Source organism: Galeopterus variegatus, unplaced genomic scaffold (genome assembly GCF_000696425.1).
Source record: "Galeopterus variegatus unplaced genomic scaffold, G_variegatus-3.0.2 Scaffold9742, whole genome shotgun sequence".
NCBI classification, from domain to species: Eukaryota; Metazoa; Chordata; class Mammalia; order Dermoptera; family Cynocephalidae; genus Galeopterus; species Galeopterus variegatus.
In genome coordinates this window covers 1-19228 of record NW_007735853.1, presented here as the reverse complement: position 1 = coordinate 19228, position 19228 = coordinate 1, and the positions used below count along the sequence as shown (strand labels likewise).

General features: G+C 37.6%; 1 protein-coding gene across 1 annotated transcript in view; it reads right to left on the bottom strand.

The window, feature by feature from the left end:
• LRRC72 (leucine rich repeat containing 72) overlaps positions 1-17259 on the bottom strand; it is a gene marked incomplete at its 5' end in the record, with an annotated part of 44482 nt that extends 27223 nt beyond the window's left edge. The window contains 2 exons of the mRNA XM_008593846.1: positions 12532-12601; positions 17186-17259. Coding sequence (XP_008592068.1) covers positions 12532-12601; positions 17186-17259 — 144 coding nt within the window. The remainder of the gene's footprint in view (positions 1-12531; positions 12602-17185) is intronic.
• Positions 17260-19228: the final 1969 nt, after the last annotated feature.

Below are 19228 nucleotides of genomic sequence, written 5' to 3'. Positions count from 1 at the left end.
CCAAGGACATTTGAGGCAAAATTCTGACATGAAAAATAGGGATCAAAAGAAATAAATGGAAATAAGATTAACTTAGAGAAAATAAATATTATGTAAACATCAGCAGCAATAGCACCACTATTATTATTATGCTTGGAGAGATTAGAGAGGATATTTTATCCTTGAAACAAGGAAAAGATAATATAAAATATACCTTTTAATTACCTCACAGCTGTTGGGATGGCTATTTATCAAAAAACAAAAGATAAGAGTTGGCGATGATGTGCAGAAATTTGAACCCTGGCACCCTGTAGTAATGTAAAATGGTGTAGCTACTACAGAGGACAGTGTGGAAGTTCCTTATATAATTAAAAATAGAACTACTATATGATATAGCAATCTCACTTCTGGGAATATGCCCAAAATAATTGAAATTGGGACCTCAACGAAATACCTGCACTCCCAAGTTTATTAGAGCATCAGTCACAATAGCTGAGGCATGGAATCAACCCAAATATCCACAAATAAATGAATGGATAAAGAAAATCTGATATTTACATACAATGGAATATTATTCAGCCTTAAAGAGGAAAAAATCCTACAGCTGTGATGACTTGGCTGAACCTGGAGGGTACTATGCTAAGTGAAATAAGCCAGTCACAAAACAACAAACACTGCATGATTCTACTTATGAAGTATCTAAAATAATGAAACCCAGAGAAGCAGAGAGTAAAATAGTGGTTTCCAGGGGCTGGACTGAGGTGGAAATGAGGAGTTATTGCTCAATGGCTATAAAGTCTCAGTTATGCAAGATCAATACATTCTAGGGATCTGCTGTACAACACAGTGCCTATGGTTATTAACAATATGGTATTGTGCACTTAAAATTCGTAAAGAGGGTAGATCTCATATTAAGCATTCTTATGACAAAAATAAAGAAACAACACAAAGGGACACTAGGAAACTCTCGGAGTGATGAATATGTTTTATTACCTTGATTGTGATGATGGTTTCATGGGTAATGCATATGTCCAAACTCATCAAGTTGTATACCTTAAATATGTGCAGTTTTTTGTATATCAATTATGCCTCAATAAAACTGTTAAAATATATTCCTTAATATAATAATATATAACATATATAAAGATAATACAAAATATAAATATATTTTAGCATAAAATATTGTACAAATATACAATTTTACTATATTACATATAAAGATAATATAAAAATAAACACAGAGGAAAAAAAGAGCCCTTGGAAGTTAAAAACATGACAGAATACATTAAAAATATAGTAGGAAGATTGAAAGAGAAAGTTGAGGAAATTTCTCAGAAAGGAGAGCAAAATGACAAATAAGAGAATAGAAAATAAGAAACTAGAGAAAATATAAAATTAAAGTAACTGTTCAGTAGTTCAACATACACATTGTAGAAGTTCCAGAAAGTCTTTATATTTCTCAACAGCTACCCTGAAATGGAAGACAGTGGAGAAAGGCCTTATCTCCAACCCAGACTTCTACCAGCCAAACAAGCCAAAATACTGTTCCAAATTTGAGAATTGGAAAAACACGATTTCAGGCATGTGCCATCTTACAAAACTTACTACCTGCAACCCTTTCTCAGGAAGCCACTGAAAAATGTACTGCAGAAAAAGACATGCAGTACAAGAATCACAAGCGAGGCAAAGGGAATCCCCAGGGTGGTGGTGAACGGTGACAAAGCTGTGCACAGGCGCACAGGGCAAGCAGGCCAGACTGAAGCAAGTAAGAAGGGCTGGCAGACATCTTCACGAAAATGAAAAGAATGAAATGCATTGAATAGGTTTGGTCAACTGGCAGAGAGTTTGGGTTGAATAAGTGTTAATAGCAGATAAAAAGTGTTTTTGCTAGGGCTGCTATAATAAACAGGCTGGGTTGCTTAAACAGCAGAAATATATTTCCTTGCAGTTCTGGAGGCCGGAATTCTAAGATCAAAGTGTCAGCAGGGTTGATTTCCTTCTGAGGCTCTCTCCTTGGCTTGTAGATGGCCGTTCTCTTTCTGTGCCTTCGCACGACCTTCTGTTTGTATGTGCACATCTGGTGTCTCCTTCTCTGTATCCTAATCTCCTTTCTTACAAAGACCTACTCATATTGGATTAAGGCTCACCCTAATGACTCATTTTAGCCTAATTACCTCTTTAAATGCCCGATCCCCAAATACAGTTACATTCTGAGTTACTTGGAATTAGGGCCTCAACATATAAATTTGCAGGAGATACAATTCAGCTCACAACAAAAAGCAAACAAACAAAAAAACAAACAAATATAAATCCCAGGGAATTGGAGGAAGTACAATAAAATAAAAATAGAGTTTAATACATGGCTTAGTTCTGAAGGGCATACTTTGTCATAACAATGCAATCGGTGAATATTGATTTAACCAAAGTTACGATACAACCATATCAGGAGAACGGGGAATGGAATGTTGCATGTGTGTGAAAGAAGTGAGGACAGGAGAAAGAACTAAATCCTCATCTTCCTCAGTAGGAATCCCATAGCTATTATGTAAAAGAGAAAATTCAAGAAGTAGTAGCAACACCTCCAAGTGATTTAGAGAAATGCTGATAAGTAACAAAAGATCACATAAATTATACTCTAAAACAACTCTCTAAGATATCAGCTTGTAAAATTAGGTTTGGGGACTATATTCATGAAACCCAAATAATGTCATCCATATAAAAAATGTTGTAAAAAAGTTTGTGTTTTTGTAAAACAAGACCACAAAACTTTAGACTTGGAAGGGAACTTCAAAATGTACATGAGATTATATAGTTAAGAAAAATGACTTCTGGTTAAAGATGTACTCACACATCTAATTTTGTTTTATCCAAAAATTCAGCTAAAATGACAGCAAAAGAATTGTTTTAAAAAGAACAGGAAATGAAACAACAGAAATTACAACAGCACAAAATGGATGAGGCAATGTCTAAATCATTAAAATAAACAGAATTTACATGCCAAGTAAATATATATGTTGCCTTATATATAAAAATCAACTTATTACTATAAAATCATGATGTAGGAATACTATTATCTTATTTTAAAACAATGAAACTGAGGCACAGAGCAGTTAAATAACTTACCCAAGATTATACAACTAGGATATGGTGGAACTGGGGTTTGACCCAAGCTCCAGAGTCTCTGCTGAAAACCACTACACTTTACTAACATCCAGGGCAGGAAGCTGAGCTTTCCAGCCCAGTTCAGTTCATTTCCAGACTCAGCTTGAGCCACTGGACTGAACTTGCTCCATCCACCTGATTCAATCATGACCTCTCAAGTTAACTGAGTTCTTCTCAACAGTTGCTCTGACCTGGTTGCCCTACATAAGGCTAGCTTTAGGTCCCAGGCGCTGTCCTATTTTTTCCCCACCCTGTAGGAAGTGTTCTTATGCTTTTTATGAGACGCTCCAGCAGAACCTAGATAGACACCTACCCCTCATTAGACAAGATATTTGCTTTCCCAGACTTCTGGCAGGTAAAGCATGGACATGACCTAGCCTAACCCAATTTGATGAATCCACTTTGAATTTTGAATCAAGAACTAGTAATGCAAAGACATGGAGACAGTTGAGACAATTCTGGTTGTGGCAGAGATGGAGGTGACAATATTGGTTTTTCCATAGCAGTGGAAATGGTGGCAGTGGTGACAGTGGGTGTGTCTAGTGGCTGGTGTTGGTGACACCAACAGTGCAAGCTGGGGCTTCTATTCTTGATTGGAAGGTCAACAGTGTTGTGAACTACAACTAGTTCCATGACATAGTTTTGATCACAGATTCCTTTGATCCTGAGATTTTTATGAACTTGATTCTTAAGCTCCATAATATCTATGAGATATCTTTTCAATAAATTATTTTTCTGCTTGCATCAGCCAAAGCATGCTTCTGCCAAGTAAACTTTTTTTCCTTAACTAGTACTCATGCAAAGAAAAGCTCCTAGCTATGATGTCAAAAAAAAAAAAGAAACTAACATTTTCTAATTAACAAAAAAGTAAAATACTAAGCAAAATATTATCAACTTACCTTCCTCAAATTTATAGTTTATGATCAATAACATGCTATTTGTGATTCACTGACAAAATAGAAAGATTGTATTTATGAGACAATATTAGGGTTTTTATTTACTTATTCTTTCATTTAACAGACATTTTTTTTTAGCAGCTACTATGTGCCAGACACTATGCTAAGTCCTGGGGGTATGGCAGTGAAAAAAACACTCAAAAATTTCCACCTTTATTATAGTAGGGAAAGATTAAATAAACAATAATATAAGTAAATTATATATTATGATATAATTTGATAAGTTCTATGGGAAAAAATAATCCTGGAGACTGGGAGTGCCAAGAGGTAGGATTACATTTTAGTGAGGTTGGATAGGATAGGTCTCATAGAGGAGGTAATATTTGAACAAATTCTTTTTTTTTTTTTAAGAAAATGTAATTTTATTAATGTTATTTTTTACATTCTAAGATGTTGTTGCAGAGCAGTTGGGAGGGAGAGGGAGAGGGGAAAGGGGAAGGAAATGGGATGGAAGGAGGAAGGAGGAGGGGTGGGATTGAGGCCGGTGGCACCCCCCTTGTTCCAACAGGGGAAACCAGAGGGCATCCAGCAGTGGCTTGGTCATTGGCAGGCTGGGTGCAGATGTCAGAGGGTGTGGCAAAAGCCCTTGCCCCCCACCATCCCAGCTCAGGAACCTGGGGCCCTTCTTGCTACAGCTTGTGGTTGATGCTGGACTGGTTGCACATGTCGGGAGAGCGTGACCAAGGCCTAAGGTCCCCCACTGCCCCAGCTTGGGAGAGCCCAGGGCACTTCCTGTGGTGGTTTGGTGGTCATCACTGGGTTGGTTGCATGTGTCAGGGGGGCACAGTCAAGGCCCTCAGCCCTCCACCATCCCATCTCGGGATTGCCCAGGGCACTTCCTGAAGCGGCTCGGTGGTCATCACTGGGCTGGCTGCAGGTGTCAGGGGGCATGGCCAAGGCCCTCAACCCCAATCTTTGGGATTGGTTGCAGGTGTTGGGGGGCATTGCTTAGGCCCCTGGCCCTCTCCCATTTCTGGCTTGGTAGCCCAGGGGACTTCCAGTCCTTCTAGGTGTTATCGGTGTTCTTTGGTGAAATGAGTCCTTTGCTAGTTCATATGAAACTTTGTCTCTGGTTGCAGGTACTTGGTTTTCTTTTTTCATTTCTGTGTTGGATTATTTTCTGTTCCCACCATTTAAATTCTGTGCTAGAACTAATTTGTTGTCCTTTGCTTACTTCTAACATGGGGGAACTTCCTGTGGGGACCAGTACTTGAGGTCTGTGGTTGAACTAAATTGCTGCTTTGCTGCTGATTCCCTGGGAAAGCTTTTTGTGCAGTTCAGGTTTTAATAGTTCACTTTATAGGTACTTCTGGCCCTTGAGATCCAGTGCACCTGGGTTGTGTAGAAACTCTGGTCTGGGCCTGAGTCTTTTCATCAAACTGCACCCCATGCAAATCTATATTCCTGACCTGTCTCCTCTGGGTGGTCCTTCACTGGTTGGGGTGCAGAGCAGCTGTACTTGCTGTGTCCCAGTTTCCTCCTAGTGGGCCTGTCTTCCCCACCATCTGTGCTCCAGACACTTCCCATGGGACAGGCCATGCGCCAGTCCCTTGTGATGACTCACTGGCCTCTGAGTGGCTCCTTTTTTTCAGCTGTTCTGGCTCCTCACTCCTATGTGTGTCCACGGGAACCCTATTAGTGGTCTTGCTGGCCTGGGGGCCACCATGGCCCTATTCTCCCCTGCCACCTCCAAGCAACTTCATACAAAGGGCACAGCTGTGGCTTTTGCCAGCTCCTGCTCCATGCACTCAGCAGCTCCAGCCTGGAAGGAGCTGGGGCTCGAAAATGGTCAGAGGGTTCTTTCTTTCTCTCATCATGGCTTCTCCCTCCTTCTCTTCTCTTCCCCTGAGCTTTAGAGGCCCCAGCTTGGCTGTTGTTCCTTTTTTATAGTTGTAAATTGGTTGATTTGTGGGAGAGAGTGACACTGGGGACCTTCTATTCTACCACCTTGACTGGAAATCTCAAATTCTTGATGAGTGGGAGGAAACAGGCCACTGGGATATCTGTAGGAGCAGCACTCGAGGACAAGCCAGTACATAGGTCTGGAGACAGTATGGAACTTGGTGTGGCTGGATCAGAATGAACCAGGGAGAGGTGGTAGGTAAAGAAGTCAGAGAGAAAACCAGGAGCCCAACTTGTGGGTTACTGTAAAAACCGGGAACCATTGGAAGTTTTGAGCAGATTAGTGACAGGTTTTCACTTAGATTTCCACAGATTACTCTGTCTGCTGTATTCAGAGAATCTCAGTGGGGAGCAGAGGTTGGGGAAATTTTACTCTCTTCCCCCCAGGAGGCATTTGGCAATGTCTGGAAATATTTTTGGTTGCCACTCAGGGAGGAATCTAATGGGCAGAGGCCTAAAATGCACAGGACAGCCCCCCACCAAGAAGTAGCCCCAAAGTTGAAAAACCCTAGGGGTAAAGACCCATAAAACAATGGTTAAACAACATGGTGAAATTCTTAAAAACCCTATAATTATGTGTTAATTAAAAGGGTATATTATTGTATGTTTGAGTATTGAAATTGTAATATTTCCTAAGTTTACATAGAACTGTATTAGTTGGGGAGAATTTTAATAATATACACTGAATTAAATATGAAAAAAAAGAAAAATGTCAGTGTATGTGGGTACTTCAAGAAGATCATGGAAAAATGTAAAATTAAAGATAACATGAACCTGGGCCGGCCCTGTGGCTCACTCGGGAGAGTGTGGCGCTGGTAGCGCCAAGGCCGCGGGTTCGGATCCTATGTAGGGATGGCAGGTGCGCTCACTGGCTGAGTGTGGTGGGGACAACACTGTGCCGAGGGTTGTGATCCCCTTACCGGTCAGAAAAAAAAAAAGATAACATGAACCTTCCATGAACTTTTGAAGACTCCTGATACTTTCAGAATTCCTAAGTTCATTTCATTTTTATCATGTTTTTAATAAATTAAAACAATGTGTTCATGTCTATCTTGGTTTAAAATATGTACAGTACTTTTAAAAAACTCTGTAGTTTACCAATATTCATAAATAACTCTTTTTAATTAATATAAACGGACTTAAATAGTCATTTTTTCCCATCTCATTTTCAAGTTACTGAAATTTTTGTGTATGTTTTTTCCAAAAATAGGTTACATTTCTTGGTTAAATCATTTCAAATCATAACTAGATATATATTGTACATATCCACAAATTTCACAGCCTTAGATTATTTGTTAATTTACTTTTCTGCGAAGATTTTAAATATTTGCCAAAATAGAATTCTTTCAACAAAATTGACATGAAGGATATAATTAATGTTGCCCTGAGGTAACAGAAACAAATAAGAGCCTAAATTATATGGAATGCATGCTAGTTTGTTTTGTTCTTTAGTAGCTCGTACACTCTACAGTGAGGTTTGTGCTGCTCTAAGGAATTTTTTGGAACAAGGTATGGTATGTATAAATGAATAAAAAAATACATATAACCAAACTTAATATACAAATAAATCTGATTGAAGAGGCCAGCAAAAATTCCATAATATAAAGCATATTGTAATGCTACCCTAAAGGACTGCCATTCAAATAATATTTTATGAAATATGTGTAACAGGGCATTAGTATTCCTTCCTGAAATACATAACTTTGTGCTATTTACCAAGTTCTCAATATGTGCTGTATGTCCAGGAAATAGGAAACAATAACATATCTTAATGACATAGAAGAATGAGCCTAGGATCTTTCTTAAAACAATCTTACTGTAATCTGATCATTCTCTGGTCAGTTAGTGTGGGCAATGTTATAAATATTTCAATTATTCTTTAGGTGATGATGTTTATAAGCAATGGCTTTGCCAGAAGAGGTCCTTTTATTTAAACTGAATTTGTAAAATTTCTTAACTCTTTGGTTTTTGCTGCACAGCAAAATTCCAGATTCCATTTTGGATAGTTGCTTGGTGAAGCATTATACACGTTCTTCATCAAATGCTTAACCTAATCTGAAATGACATGAAATATACCCAAGTACTGCTGTACTTCCAGAAATAGAAGTATACTAACATTGTGGCACCAATATTTTGAATGTAGTGACAGGTTTTAACATTATTGGACATTTGTAAAAGAAAATTTTTGAAATAATGAGCCCAAACAGAAGGAGATCATATATATATGTTATACAAAATTGTAGTATAAAATGCAAATCACTTAGGTCACTTATCTGAGCCCAACCCAACTTCTCATGAAAGCTTGGAAAGGATAAATTTATGAACCTGAAATACTATCAGTCAGACTTGCTAGAGGATGAGAAAAGGAAAGAGTCTTTAGACCTAAGAGCAACTGCCTTGCACTAATCATATCAGGGGACATTAGGAAAACATGATCTTAAAAAAGAGGAGATACAACATTAGTGAATATCTATGCAATGGGAAGAGGAAACCAGCCCTCAGAAAACATAGTGAAGGAACCAGAGTTCCCAGAGCAAACCTAGGAAAGTTGGAATGTTGGAGGTCCTTAGAAACAAACTTGTGCCTATTTCATGGTCTAGTTCAGTTCAGACCAGAATCTCAAGTTTTTTCATCCACTAGATGATCATTAGAGAAGTATGCACCCTTCTAGCATGCTAGGCTCCAAACTCACCAAACTACAAGTACACAATAAACCATAGCGAGTAGCATGCTTTAGCTCCAAGTAACTTTTAAGCCCATCTCAGGTGCATAAAATACAAGAACATCTATTTTCTCACACATCAAGAAGTCCAGAAGTTGTGAGAGCCTCAGTCTTGGTGTCTGCATGATTCCCTGCCTTTTTCTAAATGTTGGATTCATCAAGTTGGTAGAATAGTACCGAGCTTCACATCCAGGCAAGAAAACATCCAGAGGGAACACAAGGCCTCTCTTCTACTGCTTTCTTTTAGGAATTGGGAAACCCCTCCCAGAAGCCTCCCAATAGATGTGCCCTTATGTTTCCATTACACTTGGGTTATATGCCCATTCATTAATTAGCCACTCACCAGGAGGGTGGGGTTATGCTGATTGGCTTAGAGAGTTCAGGATCCACTCCCGGAATGGAATGGGGCCACCTACCAGAGTAGAATGGAGGAGGAATATGTCCCAAAACCCAAACCCGGATTCTGTTGGACAGGAACAAGGAGAGAATGGACATCCAATTGAGTGGACAACCAATAATATCCTCATAGACCTCGATAAATATTATGAATTGAAAAGGTGAATAAATAAAAAAGAGGTATTCACTTTATCTTACTGGTTGTGTCTTCTTTTTTCCTAAATAGAGACTGGTTTAAGATATTCACTAATGTAAGAACAATGCCGGTCATGAATTCAGATCATTTTTAACAAAATGTTATAATTCTAAATATTTGTATTCATATATCAATATTAATGGTTGTCACCACAATTCTCCATACCATGTCTACAGTTGGCATAGTATCTTGGTGGTGGTCAACATAGTGTAATCTAGTGTAAAATCTAGATTTTAAAGAAAACTCATAACCAACATTTTACATATGAATTTTGATGAAGTACCGTGATGGTACTATTATGCCCATTAGAGTTTGGGATCTGATAAGAATTTAATTTTTGATGGAGTATGAGTACTCAAGCAACTTGGCACCCAATTACCAAACAATAAGCAAACACATAAGCTCTTCACTTATCCCACAACCGCCTAAAACCTGTTTCAGGTATGATACCCTTTTAGTGTTATATGAATTATACAAGTCTGTTTCTTTAAGAACAGAGAAAGTGATGGTGCACCTGTTTCAGGTATGATATCCTTTTAGTGTTATATGAATTATACAAGTCTGTTTCTTTAAGAACAGAGAAAGTGATGGTGCTTTGGGAAAAAATACAGTTAGTTTGTTGTGAATAAATAACCAAGCACAAGAAAATAATTTAGCCTTTTGTTGCATTCCTTCCCTGCTGCATCCCCTTCAAAAACAAAAGAAAGTAAAATAGTTGCTGGTGCATGCAATCCCTTCCTATATGTATAATGCATTTGCAAGTTAATTATGTGGTAATTCAATGAGCAGTTGGAGGTCAGACCACTCCCAGAAAGGAGCAAACTATTACAAAATCTCTAATATAACTCCCCCTTTATACATACTGCAAACATTTGTACATGTGCTTTCCTTCAAAGCTGAACACCACTAAACACCAGGAGTACACACTAAAAACAAAGATTAGTCACTTTTGCCATGCCTGATGGTTTCCATCTTTTTCTAATCAGAGGTCACACACTGTGACCCAGTGTAATTTTTGGCAGAGTGTTTAAAGGAGTTCTGAACTTGCATGCCCTTGAGTGGTGCGTGCATTTTCCATTTCAGCTGTTCGCTGCCTGGGCCTTGAAGGTATTTGTGTTTGTTCTCCTAGAAATGATTTCAAGCTTATGAGACTTACACTTATAGTTAATACTAGAAGCACTTTCATTTTTTATTTTCCACTAAGTTAGTTAAATAAAAGACTAAAAATGCGATAAAATATTGAAATATTTTCATAGACGTGGCTGTTTAAAGATTCAGTGCTGTGAATCTGGATTACTGTTTGACAGGCAGATAGACTACTGCTGAAAACTCAAATTATTTTTTTTATTAAGCTGGTGTTTCAAAGTCTAAATTCAAAATGCTAAGACTGGGTTATAAAAGTATAATGAACATAATACAAGCTGTTGGAAAGCCAAATTTTTGCAAGTTGGAAAAAACCTCCTGACTAGCTAACTGTAATGATTGTCCAGGTTTGAACTTTAGTTTAGTCTTGCTCTTTTGCTTGGAAAGTGCTTGGAGCCCCACACTCGGGCCCCACTACAAAGGAGGGGGGTGGGAGGATGCTGCCCCCAACCCTAGCCTCTAAGAGAAGCTTCAAAGACCATATTTTGTGATGCCGAGGCATGTTTCCTGCATTTGGGGACACAGTGGACTGGTGCCCGACACTTCCAGAGGAAGTTAAATCAGTTTGGGTAGCAACTGGCAGGTACCAACCCCCTTGACCTCTGACTACAGGACAAAGGTGTGTGAGTCCTGGGAACTAGAGGCGAGACCACTGTAGGAATGTTTCTCTGGGGCACTTTACAAAGGATTTTGCCCAACGGGGTAGTTTGTCAAGGCCAGGAGACCCTCAGGTTGAAGTAGCACTGGGATGAAGGTGAGGTGAGGTCAGTAGTGGCCAGCGAAGAGGAGTTGGTGGTGGAAAAGCCTAGTAGGGAGCTTCTGAAAACCCCACAAAGGGAAGAGTTAACTTTGAATGTCTGTTAGTACCAGGGGCTACCAAGCAAAAAACTGTATTTCTCCCTTACCTTTCCTCTACCTCCACACCACCTGATTCCACACCAAACCTGGAGAAGGCTGGGGTGGAGATGAGAGGCAAGAGAAATAGCCAGCCACATCTCGCTAGTTAATAAGAAAGGCAGGTAGCCATCTGCACTGAGCCCTAACAAGATGGGGGGGTCTTCATTTGTGAATGAAGATTGATAGTTGTATTAGTCCATTCCTGTAACTTATAACAAAATACTTGAAACTGGGTGATTCATAAAGAAAAATGAAATTTATTGCTTACAGTTTCTGAGCCTGGGAAGTCCAAAGTCCATCTGGTGGTGGCAACAGTGACCCAGGGGTATCACATTGAAAGATGGTGGAAGTAGAGAGAGCAGGGAGACCTTCCTCTTCTTTTGAAGCCCTCAGAACCATGCCCTTGACCACCATTTTTAATCCATTCTTTACTGCACGGTCCTACAATCCAATCACTTCTTCAAGGCTCCACCTTTCTATTACTATACTAGGATTTCCTACCCTCTTAACAGTCACAGTGGGGACTAAGTTTCTAATACATAAAACTTGGGAGACAATTCAAGCCCCAATGAGTTTTAGGGGGGCATAATTCAATCCACTGCAATAGTTGACTAACATATTCCCATTTATGAACTGGAACTATGATTATGATTCAAATGGACTATAAAATTTTATATGCATAAGAGAGATGAGAAAAGTCATGAGACTGCCCAAGTTTTCTTCCAGGAGACTGGAAAGTAATAGTTTCCACTGCCAGTTTTGACAGGACATGGAAAACAAAAGTAAAATTGCAATCTGATAGCACCTCACAGGTTGTTCTTATTCAATATGTCACTTTTATGTATATATATCAACATACACACACACACACGCACAAGGGTACTTCAAAAAATTCATTGAAAAAAATAATCAAAGGGTAATCAAAATCTTTCCATGATCTTTTTGAAGTCCCTTCATATACATATATATGAATGTCAGGTATGCATATATGTTATCAGTTATATCTATATACCAGATTTTCATGTATATATACACCATATATGTTATATACAGGTTTCTTACCTAAATTTAAATTTTAAGTAGAAAATATTAATACTTTTAAAGATTAGCTCTACTTAAAACATGAAATTAAGATAGTAATTTAATGTTAGTAATTTAAAGATAAAATATAATACTACCTTGTTATGATGAAGCCATAAGTATTTTAATTTTTTAAACCTAGCAAGATCAATGACTTCTGTCAGTTCTCTGAAAAGAAAAACGATGTGAACATTAGCAACAATTAATTCACTCATGGGTAAGGCTGGACATACAGTTAGTATTGCTTGGGAGTAAATGGAAAGGCCTCTCTCTTTGTTCTTTCAAAATTGTTGGCACACTTATTTCCTAATTTCTGGTTTTTCATCATTATAACTTCATTCACTTGGATTAAGATTTTGTGAGCTAGTTAAAACTAATACTTAAGGGCTGGCCTGGTGGCGCACTGGAGAAGTGCGCCGCTTGGGAGCGCCGCGGCGCTCGCTGAGGGTTCGGATCCCATGTGGAGACCGGTTCCCGCTCACTGGCTGAGTGCGGTGTGGGCGCAACACCGAGGGTTGCGATCCCGTTGCCGGTCCCCGGTACGGGCGAGCTACACCGAGGGTTGCGATCCCGTTACTGGTCAGTAAAAAAGACAAAAAGGAAAACAAACAAACAAACAAACAAAAACTAATACTTAAAAGAGAGCATTTTTTAAATCACATTTGAAGAAATTTACCTCTTTTATAATTGAACTTATTGGGATTTCAATTAAAAACAAATTTTACTGGGGAGAGGGCAAAGGAAAACATGTAAGTGAAAAAGACAGTGGACTTTGACGTAAATGTGGAAAACACAACTGGCTGCTGTTTCAATATTGTCTTCAAGGTTCTTACTTTAGGGTCGATCTCTGATCTTGGCCAGACGGGACTTAAGAGGTGGAAAATGCAGGACACCAAGAGACAGGGACTGAGTAATGTGCTTTATTCTCCCTTCATTGTTTAATAGTTATAGGGTCAAAATAATACCCACCCTTCTTGAGCTCTGTGGGCCTCTAGCTGTCCACATGGCCCTTGCTGCTGACTCACTCCACAGGAGCAGGTGCAGGACGGGGAGAGGGAGCTGTCAGCAGAAAGGGCAAAGCCGGTGAGGCTAGTTGGCCATTTGACTTACATGGCCTGGAGTATTCAGATCTCTTCTATTTTGAGGGCAGAGATTGTGGGTCCCAAGTAGGTATACACATATGTCTCTGTTTATTTATCACACTTTTGTAGGACACATTTTGTGTGCCAGACACTTTTCCAGGCACTCAAAAAATACTAACGTTAATTAGTATTACATATATTAACTCACTTATGGGAACATCCTCTTTCTTTTAAACTTGGGACACTGAAGGACTAATATTTTCTTAACTTTTATAAAAACATTCATTTTTAAAGCATGCAAACAACTTCTCTAAGCAAAATAAATCTTTCTCACCAAGTTTTTATATTGAAAAACTTCAAACTGAAGAAAAGTTGAAGAAATGGTACAAAGAACACTTTTTAATATATTGCTACATTTATACTCATTCTATCTAATTAATATATCTACTGGTTGATTATTTTCTTGGAGAATCATTTGAAAATAAGCTGCAGTCTTATTATTGCCAGCCTCTCACTACTGAATAGTTCAGCATGCTTATCCCCCAACTTAGAATATTACCAATGTAATGCCTAAGAAAATTAGATTTAACTCAATATCATCTAATATGCTGTTCGTATTCGAATTTCCCCCCCTAACCCTTCATTTCTTTATAGTTTGAATGTTTCAATCCTGAATCCCATCAATATTCATGCATTGTGTTTTCAGTCGATATAACACTTTAGTCTTATATATATATATATATATAAAATATATATATATATATTTTTGCACAGCTGGCAGGTAAGGGAATCTGAACCCTTGACTTTGGTGTTATCAGCACCATGCTCTAACCCAGTGAGTTAACTGGCCAGCCCTAGTCTTTTAAAATTTAGATTAGTCACCCTCCTTCTTTTTTCTTCCTTAACATTGACTTTTTGAAGCTAAGATAGTTGTCTAATAGAATGTCCACATTCTTGATTTGTCTGATGGCTTCCTAATGACTGAATTCAAGAAAGATCACTTCTCAGTTACATTGGTAGTAATTAACTGCATTGCATCAGGAGGTGAATGATGTCAGTTTGCCCCACTCTTGATGAAGCTAAATTTAGTCATTTGGTTAAGGTGGTATCTGCCAGGTCTCTCCCCTGTAAAAGTACAAATTTTATCATTGAAAAGTAATATGTGGGGCAAAACTTTGAGACCACATGTGTATCTTGGTCCCCAACAATTATTTACTCAATGGCTTTAGCTTCAGTCTATAATCCTTACCTTATTCTAAAGATTTAGGATTATAAAATGATGATTTTTCTAATGTTCTCATTCTCTTTATATTTAGCTGGTATTCTTCTGAAAAGAACATCTGCTCCTTCCCTTCTTTCTCTCATTCATTCTCTTCCCCACCTTCTCTAGAGTTTTTTCTTAATCTGTTATCACTTTTTTAAAAAAAATTCTCAAATCATGCCATACAGAACACTTTTTAAGCAGTTTCCTGTGTCCTTTTCCCTGGCACAACAGAGTATCCCAGGCTCCTCCAAAGCAACTTTTAATAGGAAATTTATGTAGCCTATTTCTGAGGAGGAGCACTTTGACCTCGGTGCCTTACTTATTGCATTGGGCAATGATGATAGTATGTTAACTACATCTGTACCCATGGTAATTAATGAAACAATCATTATACGGCAGCATCAGAGGATCACACGCACCACTTAGAAGATTTCCCATAAAAGTTATATTAATACATTAATACCTAAAGTATTAATTGTGTGAAGTTAGTCATTAATTTGCTTGCAGTAGTAATATGAATATTTCAGTTATTAGATAATGTAATAAAGTGATTCACTTTTTAAGAGTACTTTAACTCTTTCATGTTGGAAGGGTTTATTCTGTACATAACCTGTTCTAAGACAATAACAGCCTGTTACAGTTTAAGGTGAGGTTAATCAAAGACAATGCAAAATAATTCTACTACAAATGGTGGTGATGACTCATGCTGACAATAATATGTCACCATCTTGTCACAGTGTATGCTCTCCCTGACTACTCGGGGAGACATAGATAAGGCACTTTCCATTTTCCAGGGGCAACAGATTTAGGCAAATAACCCAATTTATCCAGTCTATTGGCATCTGGACTGTGAAATACTTTTTGTCACCAGCTGGATTAAATAGTGACTTGGTTTTCTTAGGATATAAAACGGGCCTTTCACATGAAAACACCACTACTTACCCACTATTGGGGGATCAATATCTCTATTTTTTTTCTAGAGTTTTAAACCTATTCTTATTGTTATCTTCTTACCCTAGTGACCAATAACATGCAATTGTCAAAATCACAAAAGGCTTAAAGATGCAATCTTCTGACCACATGACATATTTATTGTTATTGTAAAACTAACTGATCTATAGAAAGTCTCAAAGCATGACCTTAAGTGCATCAGAATTCTCTACCAGACTTGTCCCATACTATAAAATATAATTTCAAAATTTCAAGTTGGTCATCTGTTTATTCCACTAATACTAAGAGATTCTGGGCCATTACAAAGATAAACATGTTTCTCTGTACTAATAAAAATGTTTATTTATAATAAAGGAAATATTTTTATTAAAATATTATCAAGTCACTAGAAATCAAAGTGATTAAATTCGTTGATAAAGTAGGGCATTTTCTTTACATATAAGCTGCATTCCAAGGATTACGTATTACGTTAAAATATGTCAAGCCTATTTTAAAATAGTACATAGAATTCAGAGGCATTAAAAAAACATGAAGGGGGAGAAAGAAGAGTGGTAATAGTGTCATTGCTGTTAAAATGAAAACGGTGGTTGCACTGGGTGTCACTAATTGGCCAGTGAAAACTGTGGTGTCAGAGTCCAATCCTACCCATAATTTCCTCTTCCTTTCATACCTGAGTTCTACCTCAGGGACTGGGATGCTTGATAGAAAAATCTACTTTGTCATCTGCCACCTTGGAGACATTCAAGTGAAATCAAAGGGGGCTGTTGATATAAAGTCGGGGTTTACCTACATACCAGTTAAATCAGTATAGGGGTTATTAGGGGTTATGGCATAATAGAGGTTATTGTTATAATATAGGAGTAGAGTCATTACTCCTAATAATATTAATAATATTAACCATACTATTGCTCACTGAGTGCTTACTGTGTACCAGGCATTCCTCTGACTTTTACTAACAGACCTAATCTTCACAACAACCCTGTTGAATAAGGTGGTATCATTTAACAAAGGGACTGGGGTTGCCAGATGATATACAGGATACCCGGTTACATTTGAATTTCAGAGAAACAACAAATGTTCCAAATACTGTATAGGACATACTTACTAAATAAATTGTGTTCATTGTTTCTCTGAAATTCAGATTTAGCTGATGTCCTATATTTTTATTTGCTAAGTCTGACAATCCTAACAGAGAGGTTATGTGATGTGCCCAAGATGGAAGAGATAGAGCTGGGATTTAAACTCATTCTTGCTCTGTAATCTTTGTTTTTACCCATTTCAATATCTTGCCTCTCCAATTCAAACTGTGTACCCCAACAATTGGTAAAGTAATTAGAATGTTGTTGCCTACCCAGTCCTTTAGGGGATAGTGGAAAAGAACATTTGAATGAATATTTGAATCTATGAAATATTATAATATGATACTCGTCCATTCTTTATGTACAGTATACTTACTTTTGAGAAAGGAACAGCTCAAAGACATCAGAATCCCTCTTGTGGCCACATATCTTTAGCTGATCTTCAACTGCCTGATAACATATAATTAATCTGTCAAACCACATTCCAATGAGCAAAAATACCGAGGCATTTGCAGTCAATAACAATAACGTCTACAAGAAGATCAAACGATAGGTGAATATGGAGGCAACCACTCTAAAATGATAAATTCCAACACTACAATTATATGTTATTTATTCATTTTTGTGGTTGAATTTTATTATCCCTAATCCTGGGCACAGAAGATAATTTATAATCAGAAAAAAATGTGTATGTGTACATATACACTAAAAACAAGTATGAGGTAAGGCACTTTGGTCTTTAAATAATTATTCTTAAATGTTTTTTTGAACACACGGAATTAGTATTTGATAGGTTTCCCATACTTACAGAAGACACTCAATATCAGGGTTGGAGGTGGAGGGAGTAGGATACAATGCATGTTATTATAGAAGATTCTGTTTTATGCCTACCGCATTATGCTTGGCACCCAGTAAGTTCTCAACAAATTTCAGAATTAATAAGTGAATAAATGTCATTTTTCTCTGAATAAATGAATACATATATTTTCCCTTGCTTGGCAAGCAACAGCATGTTCATTTTTCACAAGTCGTTAACATTCTCCCATTGTGGGAATTTTTGGTGGAGAGAAAACAACTTTTATTCTCATAGGCTTTGTTTTGAAAATAAAAACCCAGAAACAGCTACTTAAGTGCTTTACTTTTTCTTCTGAAGGTCCTTTGCTAAATTACAAAATAACATTTATAGGCCAGATGACCAAAAACGATATGGAAAAATTAAAGCCTGTCTATAATTTGCCATGAAAGAGTAAAGCTAACAAGATACAACAAAAGTGAAAAGTATAATTGCTGCAATTCTGGAATTTTGACAAACATTGTAATTATCAGTGTCAAAAGAATCACCAAGTTTCAGCTCGGATTTATGAGCTGTGAGCAGTGAAATTGTAATTGATTTATAAAATTTTGAAAGTGATTTATACAATTTTGACAATGATTTTGTTATTTAGTAGAAGTTAAACTTACTGGGCTGAACAATTATTTAAAGAAGTAAGAAAGGTAGATATCCTAGTGATGGAGACAGCTACAAATTTATAGTCCCAAACTTCCCTTGATTCCTTATTAAGAAGGCTGAATCTAGGAACTTGGAGGATTCGTAGGCTCAGGCTTAGGAATTCCCATCAGGGTATTTGTTACCCTGCTATACAAGATATATCTTAGGCTTGAAAAATGCCATAGAATCAGGCTTAGTCATTCTCATCTGGTTATTTTAACTTAAACATCTTAACTATCAGCCTCTACTATGTACAATAAATCACAACTTTGCAAAGTGTTTGTGTTGTTAAAGGCCAGCAGATTAAAATTTTGCAGCCACCTTATTAAAATTGTAAATGTGCTTTTAACTTGATCCAGCCATTCCACATCCAGCACTGAAAAATACACAGGTGCACACACACAGAAAAATGGGAATGCTGTTGCTCATCTCAGCATATATTGTCTGTGGTTGTGAAATATTGCCATATTGCCATTAATTGGAATATGGGTTAAATTAAGATGTGGCCTCACAATGGAATACTGTGCAATAGTTTAAAAATATAGAAAGATGTTCTTATGGTTAATTTTATGTTTCAACTTGACTGGGCAAGGGGATGCCCAGATAGCTGGTAAAACATTATTTCTGGGTGTGTTTCCGAAGGTGTTTCTGGAAGAGATTAGCATTTAAATTAATATACTGAGTAAAGATCACCCTCACCAATGTGGGTGAGCATCATTCAATCCATTGAGGGCCCAAATAGAACAAAAAGGCAGAGGAAGTATTAATTTATTCTCTCTTCTGAAGCTGGGATATCCATCTTCTCCTGCCTTCAGACATTGGCACTTCTGGTTCTCAGGCCTTTGGGCTTGGACTAAACTACATCACCAGCTCTCCTGGGCCTCCTCCTTGTAGACAGCAGATTATGAGACTTACCAACTACCATGATCG